The sequence below is a fragment of the Pogona vitticeps genome, chromosome 3 (assembly GCF_051106095.1).
Source record: "Pogona vitticeps strain Pit_001003342236 chromosome 3, PviZW2.1, whole genome shotgun sequence".
In the NCBI taxonomy this organism is placed as follows: domain Eukaryota; kingdom Metazoa; phylum Chordata; class Lepidosauria; order Squamata; family Agamidae; genus Pogona; species Pogona vitticeps.
Window position 1 is genome coordinate 200,996,475 of NC_135785.1, and position 14,185 is coordinate 201,010,659.

General features: G+C 41.2%; 1 protein-coding gene across 7 annotated transcripts in view; it reads left to right on the forward strand.

Moving 5' to 3' along the window:
* The first annotated feature begins 2,588 nt into the window (after positions 1–2,588).
* BRWD1 (bromodomain and WD repeat domain containing 1) overlaps positions 2,589–14,185 on the forward strand; it is an 86,594-nt gene continuing 74,997 nt past the window's right edge. For 5 of the 7 annotated variants that reach the window (XR_012085125.2, XM_020789380.3, XM_020789382.3 and 2 more), the window contains exons 1-7: positions 2,589–2,833; positions 3,074–3,132; positions 3,272–3,301; positions 3,536–3,595; positions 7,887–8,037; positions 10,229–10,327; positions 11,619–11,779. Coding sequence is in view for 5 of the 7 variants with exons in the window: in XM_020789380.3 (XP_020645039.3) it covers positions 2,680–2,833; positions 3,074–3,132; positions 3,272–3,301; positions 3,536–3,595; positions 7,887–8,037; positions 10,229–10,327; positions 11,619–11,779 (714 nt within the window). In the remaining 2 variants the exon portion in view is untranslated. The remainder of the gene's footprint in view (positions 2,834–3,073; positions 3,133–3,271; positions 3,302–3,535; positions 3,596–7,886; positions 8,038–10,228; positions 10,328–11,618; positions 11,780–14,185) is intronic. The other 2 variants (XM_020789383.3, XR_012085126.2) reach the window with 2 other exon arrangements.

Genomic DNA, 14,185 nt, shown 5'->3' on the forward strand with positions numbered 1-14,185 from the left:
AGTGGTGGAGGCAGGGTTGGTGGATATAAAAGGGGGAAGGGAAGGACTCCTGCCAGACTGGGAGTCCATATGGGTTAAAGACCCTTGGACTGGAAAGGTGGAAAAGCTGAGTCCCCAAGGAGGAAGTGGGTGCTCAAAGAAGAGAACTGACCCCCAGACTCCCTTATGGGGGGGGGGAGAGAGAGAGAGAGAGAAGAGAGTGGCGTAAGAAACTGAGGGAGGAAAAGGAGAGAGAATAGAGAGGATAGGATGGAGGATGCGGGAGATGGAACCCGGGGAAGACCCTGGCAGACGGGGGATCCTGCCTGGGACAGTGACTGGGTGGACTTTCAAGACAAGGACGCCATCCCCCTACTGGAGGGGGAGAAAGAATTATTACTGAACCCTGATACCCCACCTGAGTGGCCAGAACCTTGGAACGTTCATGAAGGAAACCCTCTCAAGATTGAAGAATGGAAGCTCTGGACGGACCTGTTGTCTGACCGGGAGAGGAGTTGGAACATGTTGGTTGATACGGGACTATTGTTAAATAATCCAATAAATGTTACCCCTATTTTAAAACCAAGGAAGTGGTTCAGGGTTACCGCAGAGCCTAACATCGAACCCTCACAGTAAGCTGCACTTCTTGTTGAAGAACCCCAGTGCTCTTCCACTCAATAGTTTATATATTTGAAAAAGAGACAGACAGCAACCCAGGACAACTGCTTCCCCCCCTTTTCAGCCACATTTTAGTGATCAGTTATTAAGTAAGGATTATATGGGAGAAGAAAATGTAGAAAATTATGACGTTAAAGCCTCCCCTATAAAACCCACTGCCTGTTTTCCAGGCCTGACCTTGCTTAACTTCCAAAACTGAATGGGATTGGGTGTGTTCAGGGTGGTATGGCGATACAACTTCTAATTCTTCAAGAGTAAATAGATTTCCATGTGTCATGTCCCATCAACTAGCTTCCAGTATACAGTGACCTGCAGAATTTTCAGTGCTATGTGAAGTATTTAGGAAGTTACTGAACTGCTGGATAGCTGAATGGATTGTGGAGCTTGATACCCCATTGTGCTTTCTTGATCATGTCTGGATTTGATGATCCATAGGGTTCCTTCGAGCTCTACAGTTTTAAGATTATTATTATGAGTGCCACCCCCAAGAGTGTTTCCATGGCCAGTAACTGAACCAAAGTCTTCTGAATCCTACTCCAACACACTACCCACTACAACTCCCAAAATGTATTTTGGATCACGATATATTGTTGGAAAAAATAAAGAAGCAATTTAACAGGCGTACCTATCATTTTGTTTTCAAAGCATACAGGTATTTAAACAATTCAGGTACAGCTGCATTCTTTATGCTGCTATGCCTAAAGTTTGAGAACATATATCTCATGGAATTGACTGAAAGATGTTGTCCGTCTTTAATAATACTCATATAGAATATAACAATGTCCCACTTTTAATTTTTTTTATAATTTAAATTATTATAGGTGAACGGCCCCAATCAGGCAGGAAATAAATGTTTAAATAATGCTCTAACAACAACTCTCTAAATTTTAGTGGGGGGGAGTAAATCCAAGGTGATCAGATTCAGAGTGAGTCTAAACACCACCAAATTTCCACTTTCCTTTATAAAACTTGACTCTACCACAGCCCAAAATATAAAAGCAGGTTTCCTTAGAAATAATCCGTGCACTAAACATAGTGGGTTTATTTTAATAGTAACCGAACAGCAAGCTAGCCATATACAGCACCGGATCATCATCCATTCATGTTTAGTCTTCAGCCCCAGTGACCCACACTTTGGTTGTGATTACTGAATCTGCTCAGTAATAAAAAGGAAACAGACAGCTGTCTCTTTGGGAGGAAGCTTAGTTCTGTACCTCTCCTTGACAGGCAATCCTATACACACCCACTTTGAAGTAAGCTCAGTGAACAAAATGCGACTTGTAAGTAAATACTGTGCAGCGAAATGTGCGCTGCTTAGTTCTCTCCAGCTCCTCGTTCACGGCACAAGGACTGTACCATCAAACGAAAGGTGGGGAGAAGCCAATAAAGCGCAAGCCATATTTTTAGTCTTTTAAGGGGCTACACACAACGCTCCCTTGTTTTCGAAAAGAGAGGCAAAGAGAATGGGGAAGGAAATACAAAAGGGCTTAATGCCCTCCCGCTTCACATCTCCTGCGACGACGATTAAAAATGGCGGCCTCTCCCTTGGTGCTCTTTCTTCACGGTTTTTGCCTCACAGCACCCTGCCATCGTCCTCATGAAAGCAAACTGGCTGTCCTTGAGGACGAGTTTGGGCAAAAAGAAAGGGAAAAAAAGACTCGAATAACCCGTGAGACAGCCTCGCGTCTTGCTCAACAATTCCGAGCGCCTTCCCCCGCTTTGACTCGATACGTAAGAACAACTACTGTATTTTTTCATTCCCATTCCCGTCAGCCCAACCTCCCTTCCCCGCCCTTTCTCAGCGCGACAACGACGTAACAGGCGTGTGAAGTCCCGAGGCTGTAATGGCAGCGGCGGGCTTGGAAAAAGATTAAGGGGGTGCGCGCGCACGGAGGAGAGGAGGGGCGACCGCGACGTGCGCGCACTCCCCGCCCGTCCACGTTACCTCCCTCGCTCTCCTTATATATACACAACCCAGAGACGGAAGGGGGAGGGGAAGCCCAGCCAAGCGCTGACAGGATTATGTCGAGCCCGGCCTGGGCCGACGCGCTAGAGAGAGCCCCGAGTACTAATCTTGTTTTGGCAACGGCGGCCGCTGCGGAAATGGCCGAGCTCTCGCCAGCCTCTCGTTCTACCTTGAGCGCCGGCACCGTTTCTCTGCCGCTCATTGAATCAGGTAATACACAACGAGCGAGTGCCGCTGAGGAAGAGAGACAAGACAGGCAGACAACGGGGAGACCAGCAGTCGGGAGCTCCCTGTGGCTGCGCTGCCGCCATCTTACTGGTGTTGCTGATTATGAATTACAGTCACCTACGGGGATCCCCCACCCCTCCCACCATCCCCAACATAGCCCAGCTGTAGATTCATATTTCTCTCTCTCTCTCTCTTTCCCTCTCCCCCTTCTCTCCCTCCTAGAACTGTACTTCCTTATAGCTCGGTTCTTGACCACTGGGCCTTGCAGGAGAGCAGCCGAGGTGAGTCTTTCTGAATCAGCGCCCTCCCTCCCCAGCCCCAAACGGGGAAGGGCTTCGTAGCGCCCCCCCCCCTCATTTGGGTCAGCAGTTTAAAACCTCCCGCACCCAATATCTGCTTTTTCCTTTTCCTCTTTCACAGGTGCTGGTGCAAGAACTGGAACAGCACCAGGTCTGTGTAACACTTTCTACTTTTTTTTAAAAACGAACTTTCGGGTTTTTATGCCACTCAATTTTAGCCAGTCTTCCTTGTATTTTATTTTGCTCTGTGACTTTTAAGGACGGGGATCCCACCCTTCCTGTGCAAGTATTTGTAATTGTTTTATTTTTTTTTTGTCCCTTTCTCTTCTCTTTTTCTCATTAGTCTCTCTTTTTTTCTTATTTGTTTTATTTCTTTCAATTTTAGTTACTTCCTAAAAGATTGGATTGGAAGGGAAAAGAGCATTGCAGAACGTACGAAGACTTGGTGAGACTTAAGAAAGAATTGGTTTGCTTAGAAGCCATAGATGTTAATTTGTTAAGACAATCGCACTTGTTCCCCCCCCCCCCCTTTATCTGTTCTTTGTTAAGGGCTGTGCTTTTTGATGGAAAGTGTTTATTCTTGTGCCAGCAGCTGTAAATGGGACTCAGTAAACAGCGGATGTTGTCACTACACAGTGGAGGAGGAGTTGGGAGTATGTCGCCAGTGCTTCCCCCCCTGCTTGCATAGTTTTAGGGATGTGGCAACCTTTATAAAGCCTTTGTGTACAACATGATTTATAATCTTAGTAAAAAAAATCAAAACTGGAAAGACATGGTTTTTCTTGTATATGAAAAGTGGCAACAAAAAACACTGAAGAGTAAAAAAATGACAAAAATATATTTTTATTATGAAAATGTTGGTCTCTTGCTCCTGCCTCAAAGCACCAAATCAGTTTGGAAACCAGTAATTTGGGAACTATAAATTTACATTGAATAAATTTATTTATTTATTTATTTTTAAATAATAAGCTTTAGCTAATTAATTAGAAGATCAGAGTGGGTTTGATTTAAATCACTAGGCAGTAAGCTTTATACAAAAAATCAAATTTAACTACATTTTTTTAAAATTTTGGTGCGATTTTTCATTAATCGGATTTTTAAAAATAAAGTTCTAATTTAAATCAAATCAAATCCATTGTGCTGAAAATTCAGCATATGTTTAGGAACATTTCGTTCTAAACAGGTGATTAGGGCCTTTCCTTACTTCCTCTTGTGCACTTTGAAGCTTGTGGCAGAAGAAAAGAGCACTGCAAGATTCGACCCTTATATCTGTTTATTTTGTTCTTCATTGTTTCTCACCTACTTTTTTCATACTATATACTGTTAATGATGAATTGATATAATACACACTGCAATGGCAGTTTGTCTCTAATTAAATAATTCTTTGGGAGTGTGGGTGTCATACAACTTGTGTGCAGTAGTATGAAGTTGCACGCAACCCAAAATCAAAAAAGGAACTATAATTAGTGGCAATCTTCTCATAACATCAGGTTCACTGTGAAGATGGATCTCTGCCACAGTATACTGTTCATTGTAAATTGTAGTACAAGTACAGTGGTGCCTCGCTTACCGATCGCTCCGTTTAACGAAGAAATCGCTTAACGATGGGGTTTGGGCCATCGCCAGAGCGATCGGTTAGCGATGGCCTCTATGGGGATAAATCGCTTTGCGATCATGGCAAAGCGACCCTTGTATGTCTGGGAGGAGGTGGGAGGATCCACCCGGCGGGGAGCTAAGGGGGAGCCTCTCATCCCGGCCAAGGGATCCCGTGGAAGCCCAGCCTCCACTGGGAGTCCCCCACCACCACCACCGGCCTCTCTCTCCTCTGCCGGCTTCCCCCTTTCGCCTTCTAGCCCGGAGTCTGTCCTCCCCCCCTCCTCGTGAGGGGTGCCTCTTGCGAGCCCCCCCACCTGCCTTGCCTTAAAGGAGCAGAGAGGGCTGCTCCGCCGCTGCCAGGCTCCCACTCCAGACTAGGCAGCGCAGGGAGCGCAGCCCCGCTCTCCTTGCCTCCCCTGCCTTCCCTCTTTTTTTCCCCCTTCCCTTCCTTCTCGCTGTCTTGCTCTCTTTCAAGGGGCTCTTTCAAGCGGGCGGAGCTCAGGGCCCTTGACAGCCAATCCTGGCCGTCCAGCCTTGGGCTCCGTTGGGGCGAGGGGAAGGGGAACATGGACCCACGGAGCAGAGAGGGCTCCAGGGCTGACTCGTCATCAGACAAGCAGGCTCCGGTCGTGGCTGCTCCTGTTCCTGCTGCTGGTGCTCCGCCGCTGCCAGGCTCCCACTCCAGACTAGGCAGCGCAGGGAGCGCGGCCCCGCTCTCCTCATCTCCCCTGCCTTCCCTCTTTTTTTCCCTTCTCTTCTCACTCTCTCCCAAGCCAGACTCAAGCGGGCGGAGCTCAGAGCCCTTGGCGGCCAATTCCGGCCGTCTGGCCTTGGGCTCCGTTGGGGCGAGGGGAAGGGAAGGGTGCACTCTCTCTCTCTCTCTCTCACACACACACACACACACACACACACACACACACACGTGCGCGCAAACACACACACCACACACTCGGTGGAGGAAAGCAGTGGTGGGCTCAGGCAGGCAGGAGAGAAAAAAAGAGAGAGAAGAAGAAATAGCTCCCTCGACAAGGAGAGCAGATGAGAACATTGCTCCTTCTCACTTTTGCAATGCAAAGTTTAAAAAGGGTCTGGGAACTTTTCTTGAACAGCTGATAGGCGGTTTCAAAATGGTCACGGGCTGTTTTGCCTCCCTTAAGAGGCACAGAAAATGGCCACCCCTATGGAGGATCTTCACTAAAGGTTAGTTTTGAAGCCCATAGGAACGCATTAAACACGTTTTAATGTGTTTCTATGGGCTTTTAAAAATCGCTGAACGATGAAATCACTTAGCGATGTTTTTTCCGTAACGGATTAACGTCGTTAAGTGAGGCACCACTGTATGTCTTTTTAAAAAAAGGAATACCGATTGTAATCAACCTTCATTTATAGTCCAGTCTTATGTTTGATTATTGAGATGTAGGTGCACACAGTACAGTGCAATTTACTTCCAAGTCATTGCATCTAGGATAATAATTTTAATTAAGTCTGGAGTAGCCCTTTTGAATGGATTTGACATTTGATTTGTTACAGTGGTGCCTCGCTTTATGATTGCCCTGCATAACGATGAAACCACATTACGACAATCTTTTTGCAGTCGCAAAGCGATGGTCTGAATAGGGGTTTTTCGCTTTGCGATGATTGGTTCCCTGCTTCGGGAACCGATTCTTCACAAAATGAAGATTTTCGGACAGCTGATCCGCGGTTTCAAAATAGCCGCTGGGTAAATAAAATGGCTCCCTGCTGTTTTCTGAGACGGATTCCTTGCAAGACAGGCACCAAAAATGGCCGCCCTGTGGAGGGTCTTTGCTGGATGGTGAGTTTCCAGCCCATTCAAATGCATTGAAGAGGTTTCAATGCATTTCAATTGGTTTTTTATTTTTGCATTATGATGTTTTCGTTCTACAGCGATTTCGCTGGAACGAATTAACGTAATGCGAGGCACTACTGTATTTTCTTTTGAGAAGTTAGAAAGTATACAATCCAGAAAAAAGATGGATATTATTTTTTATTAGATCATGAAAATACCCAAAACAGGTGAGCTTCCAAGTCCTACAGAATTCTTCTACAGACCAAATATAACACGATAATAGACTTTAAAGTGTGAAGATGCTAGTCATTGAATTTTCTGGACTTTTCAGATAAAAATGCTTAGATCAGTACTCTTATGCATACTTAGAAGTAAATATTACTAAACCTCATAGGGTTTACTTCTGATAAAAAATTGTGGGATTGTTGTGCAAATAAGTAATTGTGGTAATGTGAAAACATGTTTGAAGGTGGGAGAAGTAAAGCCCATAATGTATGTAGTGGTTAGATTTAAGATAATGGATAGTATAGATACAGTAGTATTAGCATTTTTTTAAAAAAACTTTGCACAAAAATTGCTGGAAATACTTTTGAAATTTCAGAATTGGCCAAAACTGAGTTTTGTTTTCTCGTTTTGGATTTTTGAATGTATTATTATCAATCTGTTAATTTAACTCAAAAATATTTGAGAAGCATGATACAGCTACCTTTGACAGTTGCTGTTACTTTCTAACTTGAGCGATGGAAGCAGTATCATGCATCTTTCAGATGGGCCTTTTCCAAGATGAAACAGTATTTACATTCAGTTGCCAGCGAGGAAGTAACTGACAGTGAAATACTCTACAAGTTTAATGGGGTGTCACATTATTAGTCAGTCTTACTCCACTGTAAGTAGGTTTAGGATTGTAGCCTTAGAGAATGTACCAATTTACATCAGGGTAGCATGAAACAATTTTTTAACAGCTGCAGTGATTAAGTGTTTAAAATTGGGGAATTTAATAGCACTGATGGTAAAATGTAGTTTTACATTTGGAAAAGTTACTTTTTAACCTAATGAGAACAAATTTAGTTTAAGTACCTTTCCAGGATTTTATGAAACAATCTTAAGTAACAGTGAGATGAATTCCAGTTGTTTCTTAGAGGGCTGCTTTTGTCTTGAAGCAAATTAGAGTTGCTTCTTTAAATGATTAAAATATTATGTGGTAAATTTTAAATCCCTGATCTAGGGATCACAGCTTGTACAATTAATAAACAATTTAAAAATATTTAGGCTATATAATTACTATAATTTATTAATTATTTTTTATTTATTTCTCCTCTTGTTCATGTATTAGGTCTTATCTAACAAACATGTGGCTCCAGATCACTTGTTGCAAATTTGCAAGCGGATTGGCCCTATACTGGATAAGGAAATTCCACCTAGCATTCCGAGAGTGAACTCCTTGCTAGGAGCAGGGAAACAGTCCTTGCTGCGCACAGCAAAAGGTCTGTTCTGAACTTTTATGTGACTTTGTGTGTTGATTTCTAATTAAATTAAGTTGTGCATACATGAAAGTCAGAACTTGGAAAAACTTTTGGACTACCATTCCCCAAAGTGGGGAATTTCCCAACAGTGGGAGGTCTCTGGGAGTTGTAGTTTGAAATACATTTTCCAAGCTCTAGTGAACATACATATCTCAGCTTCACACACTAGGGTGCCTGAATTTGTGGCCAGTTTAATATATGCTGTTAGCGCACATCACTTTTGAATGTACTGGCTGAAATCTAGTATAGTGGTGTCTCGACTTACAAACGTCCCGACACATGGCCATTTCGAGTTGCGACCAGCTCCGGCTGCAAAATTTTGCTTTGACTTGCAATCAGAGCTTCGAGTTGCGACCGGAAAAAAGGTGGGGAATTCAAATTTGCTAACCGTTGGTAGGCGAAGAGGCTGCTTCTTTGTAGCTCTTTTGCCCCAACGGTTAGATTGAGTGCGTCAGAGGAGGTCGTAAATTGAGGTCGTAAATGGTCGTAAATTGAGGCACCACTGTAGTAGATTGCCACTGGAGCAGCTGACTCTCCATCGAAACAGTGGGGATTGTTTGTCAACAGCTATGTAAGTTCCATTGATTCACTGGGTCTACTCTAATTATTATTGCTATTGGAGTTCAGTTGCTCAATTATAGATACCCTGGATTTCAGTATAATCTGAGGTTCATATCCTAGAAGTTCTAAATTCTGACATGACAGTGCACATATTCTATATGTTTTATGTACAATATACCTTGAATTCTATTTACAAATACCTCCTTTCTTCCCATAAATAAAACAGTGGTTAAAATAGTGATTTTCTGTGTTTGAAAAAAGAAGAATACCAAATAGAGAGTTATATATGCTTGACTGTGGACTTGATAACGTGAAGTATTCTTGGTTATTACTGAGTCCCTCTTAAGAGCTGGGATAACAGTTTAACTGTTGTGAAAGAGCAAGCTAATATTTGTTCATACTTACCTTCAATATAGAATTCATTCCTTTCCATAATCTTGGTTTGGATAGGGCCACCACTACCATAAACAATAGCTAACCTAATCTCTAGAGTGTTTTCTTATGCAGCACTTGAAGACATTCCATGAAATGAAGGCTGGTAACAGGATAATCCTGTAGCTTGTTTCCAGTTCCTTAAATAGCATTTTGTGTTCATCAGTCCTGTATTCAGCATTATATATTAACAAATCTATTACTTGGGGAATGCATAGAATAGAATCTGTTGTCAGTTTATTTCATTCATGATTTAGGTGTGTTTTGAGTCAGGGTGGATTCGTTTAAATTGATAATTTGTAAGACCCATGAGAAAATGTCAATGTCTTAATTTCTATTTCAGGAAGTAAAAGAATATGCATACTGTTAAGTTAATTTAGTTAATAAAATATGAGCTTTCAACTAAACAGATTATTTGCATTATCTAGTAGAATATTCATCTTTCTGGTTTCTGTTTGTTTTGATCTTCCCTTGCATTGCATAATTTATTTCTTGTCCCAGTCCCCTTTCTGCTCCAGAAATATCAAGTGCAGAACTCATTGCACCTTATTTATACTTGTATCTTTGCTTCCTTAGAAAACTAAAGCATCGGAGATTGTTAAAAATAAGGGGCTGATAGTGTTACTTGACAGAGCTGTTTATGTTCATGTAATGAAGAGGAAGCACTTATGCTTTGACAATGAGTAGAGCTTTTACAATTCAAAAGAATAAAAACAGGAACATAGAGCATCACCCAGATGGGTACAGTGAGTGATTCTTCTATTGATCAGCAGAATAAAATCTGCTGCAGTCAGCATCTAGGATTCACTTTTTATGAAAAACTGCTAATCGAAATAAAAAACCGTTGACACCAATAATCTTTGATGTATTGTGCCATAGCTAAAATACTTGACCTTAAAAAGACTCCCCCAATTAATTAATTGCCCTTTAATTTTTTTGTATATTTTACGGGTAGTTATTGATCTGAATTTCAAGAGGTTGTGTTACACATATTTAAATTATCCATCCTGTTCTTTCAAATAATTAAATTCAATTATTTAGAACTCAATTTAAAGTTAGTATTTATGTGTCTATCTTTGTGTGCAAAAGATATTTCCCCCCCCAGGAATGTTGTTATATGACACTATAAATAATGTTGTGTACAATGTGAACTTCGCAGATTGCAGAAACACTGTTTCAAAAGGCTCAGTCATTGCAGCCCTTCATAGAGGAAGACCCCCTGAAATGCCTGCTAACTGTGACAAGTTGCCAAGTCTTGGTGAGTGTATCTTTGCATTGTTAATATATTGTATTCTCACTGGTTTCCCACTTTTGATTAGTTAACTTCATATTATCTGTTCTGCCAGAGTCTATGGTGTACATAAACTTAGAATACGAGGCAAACACTTGTAACATAAGAATTGAAAATACATTCTTTACTACATATTTGTAATAGTGACATTATTTGTATATTGCATATAGCGTGACAAATTTTGCTTTAAAATCTTTTAAGTTGAAATAAAGGACTCTTATAGCAAGCTACATTTTGTATATTTCCATCAACATTTCTCTTCTCTCCCCAGTTATTCCTTATCCAAAACTCAGATCCTACACTAGTAAATTGTTTAAAACCAGTACTGCCCATCTCTTGCTCTCTTGATGTATAGTTCTCTCCTGTTGGAAAACCAGATAGGTTCACTTTAGAGCAGTGGTCCCCAACCTTTTCTGAACCACGGACCAGTTGGGCAGGGTGGTGTGCGCTTGCATGGTGGGGGCATGCTCGCATGCATGGATGGGTGGGGCGTGCTCATGGAGAGGCGAGGTGCGCTCACGTGCATGTGTGGAGGGACGGGTTGTGCTCACAGGAGAGAGGGACACTTGTGTGGGAGGGGTGGGAGATCTGTCTCCGCGGTCCTGGTTGGAGACCCCTGCTTTAGAGGGATTTTTTTTCCTGTTTGCTTCATGTGGATGTGAGAATGCAGTGGTACACCATATCCATCTTGAAGAAGTCTAAGCCCCTGAAACAATGATTTTCTGAAAATAATGACAGAGCATCCTGGGATTTGCTTGAAACTATGGATAAGCATGTGCATTCTATTGCAGTCCCGTTCCTTTATTGCTGCAAGCTTTGCATGTTTTTAATGATGCTGCAGTTGCTAGTAAAAATACCTTAACCATCCTAAATTGGTGTCCTGCCATTTAGAAATGGAGAAGATAGATTCTTAACTTTCAGAATTGACCTTGCACAACTAAAAAATTAAGCATTAGTTACTTTGTCTGGGCTTCTATTTAAAGAGGATGTTTAATTGTTGCATCACAGCTCAGTGATAACACAAAAGTGACACAAGCAGAAGATTCCAGATTCACTCTTGAGCTACTTACTAAAAAGGGCCAGATAGTAAGTGATGGAAATGAGTTATGCCTCTTTCTGAAACATTCCTTTATATAATAGTAGACAGTATTGAACGTGGGTGGAGAAGGAAGTCTGATCTGATGCAGAGCACTATTCCTATTTAGAAAACCCCCCAAAACCCAAAGTACTTATTACATGTTCTTAACTTCAATTCTAGTGGAACTGAATTACGCAAAACAATTGACCGGATGTACAGGATCCAGTTCTTCATTCCCAGGCAACATGTATCAGCATATAAAGATGCACAGACGTATTCTTGGTCATCTTTCTGCAGTATACTGTGTCGTGTTTGATAGGACTGGTCATCGGATATTCACTGTGAGTATTACTATTAAAATTGTGTGTGCTGAAGTTTTACTGGGTATAGTAAGGCAGCCAAGTATGGCGCATCCAAGTATAAAATTCACCATAAAGATTCAGGAATTGGACATGTTAAGATTCTGCTCTAAATGATATTTCTGATGCGTCCATACCACAGTAGTTCAGTGACTTAACCACATTGGGCTGATTTCATCACAAAACATGGAATACATTAATATAATGTTCAGTGAAGTTTTGCCAGGCACAAACAGCCTGTTATCAATGGAATACCAAAGTACAGTGGTGCCTCGCACAATGATTGCTTCATACAATGATGAATTCACACAGCGATGGGTTTCTTTGAGGAATTTCCCCCATTGTTTAACGATGTTCTCTATGGGGGAATTTCACTTAACGATGTCCATTTTTCGCTCCTGTAAAAGTGTCTTAAACTGTTTGAAACCTGTTTTAAATGCTTGCAATCGTTAGCCCACCTCCTGAACCCTATGCAAACTTAATTTGGTGTTGTTCTGAGTCGTCGTTAATTTTTTGTTGATTTTTTGTTTTTTCTCTCATTGAAATGCATTGGATGGACAGTTCAATAGAGTTCAATGAGAGAAAAAACAAAAAATCACCAAAAATTAACGACGACTCAGAACAACACCAAATTAAGTTTGCATAGGGTTCAGGAGGTGGGCTAACGATTGTAAGCATTTAAAACAGGTTCCAAACATTGTAAGACACTTTTACAGGAGCGAAAAAGGACTTTGCAAAGCCATTGAAATGCATTGAGTCAGCTTCAATGCATTTCAATTGGGGAACCGGGTTTCACTCAACGATGTTTCCTATGGCAATTTTCGCTTAAGGACGGCAATCCGTTCCAATTGGAACGGATTAACCGGTTTTCAGTGCATTCCTATGGGAAATGGTGTTTCGCAGAACGATGGTTTCACACAGCGATGAATTTTTTGGAACCAATTAACATCGTTGTGCAAGGCACCACTGTAGTAATTTATGAAAAGGCTGCTGATAGAACTTTGGGCACCTACCGTGTTTCCCCGAAAATAAGACAGGGTCTTATATTAATTTTTGCTCCAGAAAATGCTTTAGGGCTTATTTTCAGAGGATGTTTTAATTTTTTTCATGTACAACAATCTACAATTATTCAAATGCAGTCATGTCATTTTCTTCTGGTTGCTGCACAATGCTGCATGATGGTGGTGGGCGGGGTTTCACTTAACTCGGCTTATTTTGGGGGTAGGGGTTATATTACGAGCATCTTGAAAAATCATACAAGGGCTTATTTTCATGTTAGGTCTTATTTTCGGGAAAACAAGGTAGAAAATCTGAAAAGGAAAATTGATTCTGGTTTGAGATGCTGAAGTTTGGTATACATCATGGCTGAACACTTAGATCTCTCAAATATTTTGGAGCAGAATCCATCTCTGCTAATACATATTTTTCTTAGATTGAGAAGATTTAGTTTCTTGAGTATCAGCTTTTTGTGTGCAGTAATTAGTGCTAATTTTGATGTCAGTCCTTTGGAGTTTTAATAATTATGAATTGTGTTTTAAGCTGGTATTTTGCTTTTGTGGGAAAATGCTTTGGGTGTTTTAGAGGTTTTGTTTTTATGCTTTTCATTTTCTAAGAAGGAAAGAGGTTTAATGTAAATAGGAAATAGGAGAATGTTCAGTAACGAAGCACATTTAAGAATGTCAGTGATCAGCAGTCTAATGCCAGTTATGTTTTCTTTATATTGCAGTATTTATAATTTGTCAGTCTTGCTGTTGTTAAACGTAATGAATTATGATCTGATGGAAATCGTTTTTTTTATCCACGCAACATAAGGTTGCACAATATTGTGAATGAACTAGCATGGTGGTGTGTGCTGGTTGGATGCTAAAGAAACTGATTAACTTTGCTTACTGGTTAGTTTGTTACCGTATTTTTCGGTAGCATAAGACACAGCTAATTTTTAGAGGAGGAAAACAGGAAAAAAATATTCTGAACTAAATAGTGCAATAAAGTTGTATGGTATCTCTATAGGCAGAGTGTTCCCACCTGAGGAGGTCTATTACTTTATATAATACATTTTGAATTATGTTCACCATTAGGGGAGTAAAGTAGACACCCCAAGGTGCGATACATCAGTGTAAAGTATCAAAAAAATCAGTTTTTTAGATACCATTAGAGTGGGTTGCTTTGAATAGTATGACAAATCTCAAAAGAACTAAAAGCCCTTCACTCAGTGAGCAACTGAAACAAATCCTACTTTTCACCAACAATGCCTCATGTGCCCCTTAATGTCACCAGTCAGCAATCCAGCCAGGAATTCCTCTGTATTATGTTATTTATGGTTATTTACGTGATCTGGCTGTCCAGTAAGCAGCGCTGGTAATACAGGGCTGATATGGATGCCCTGTA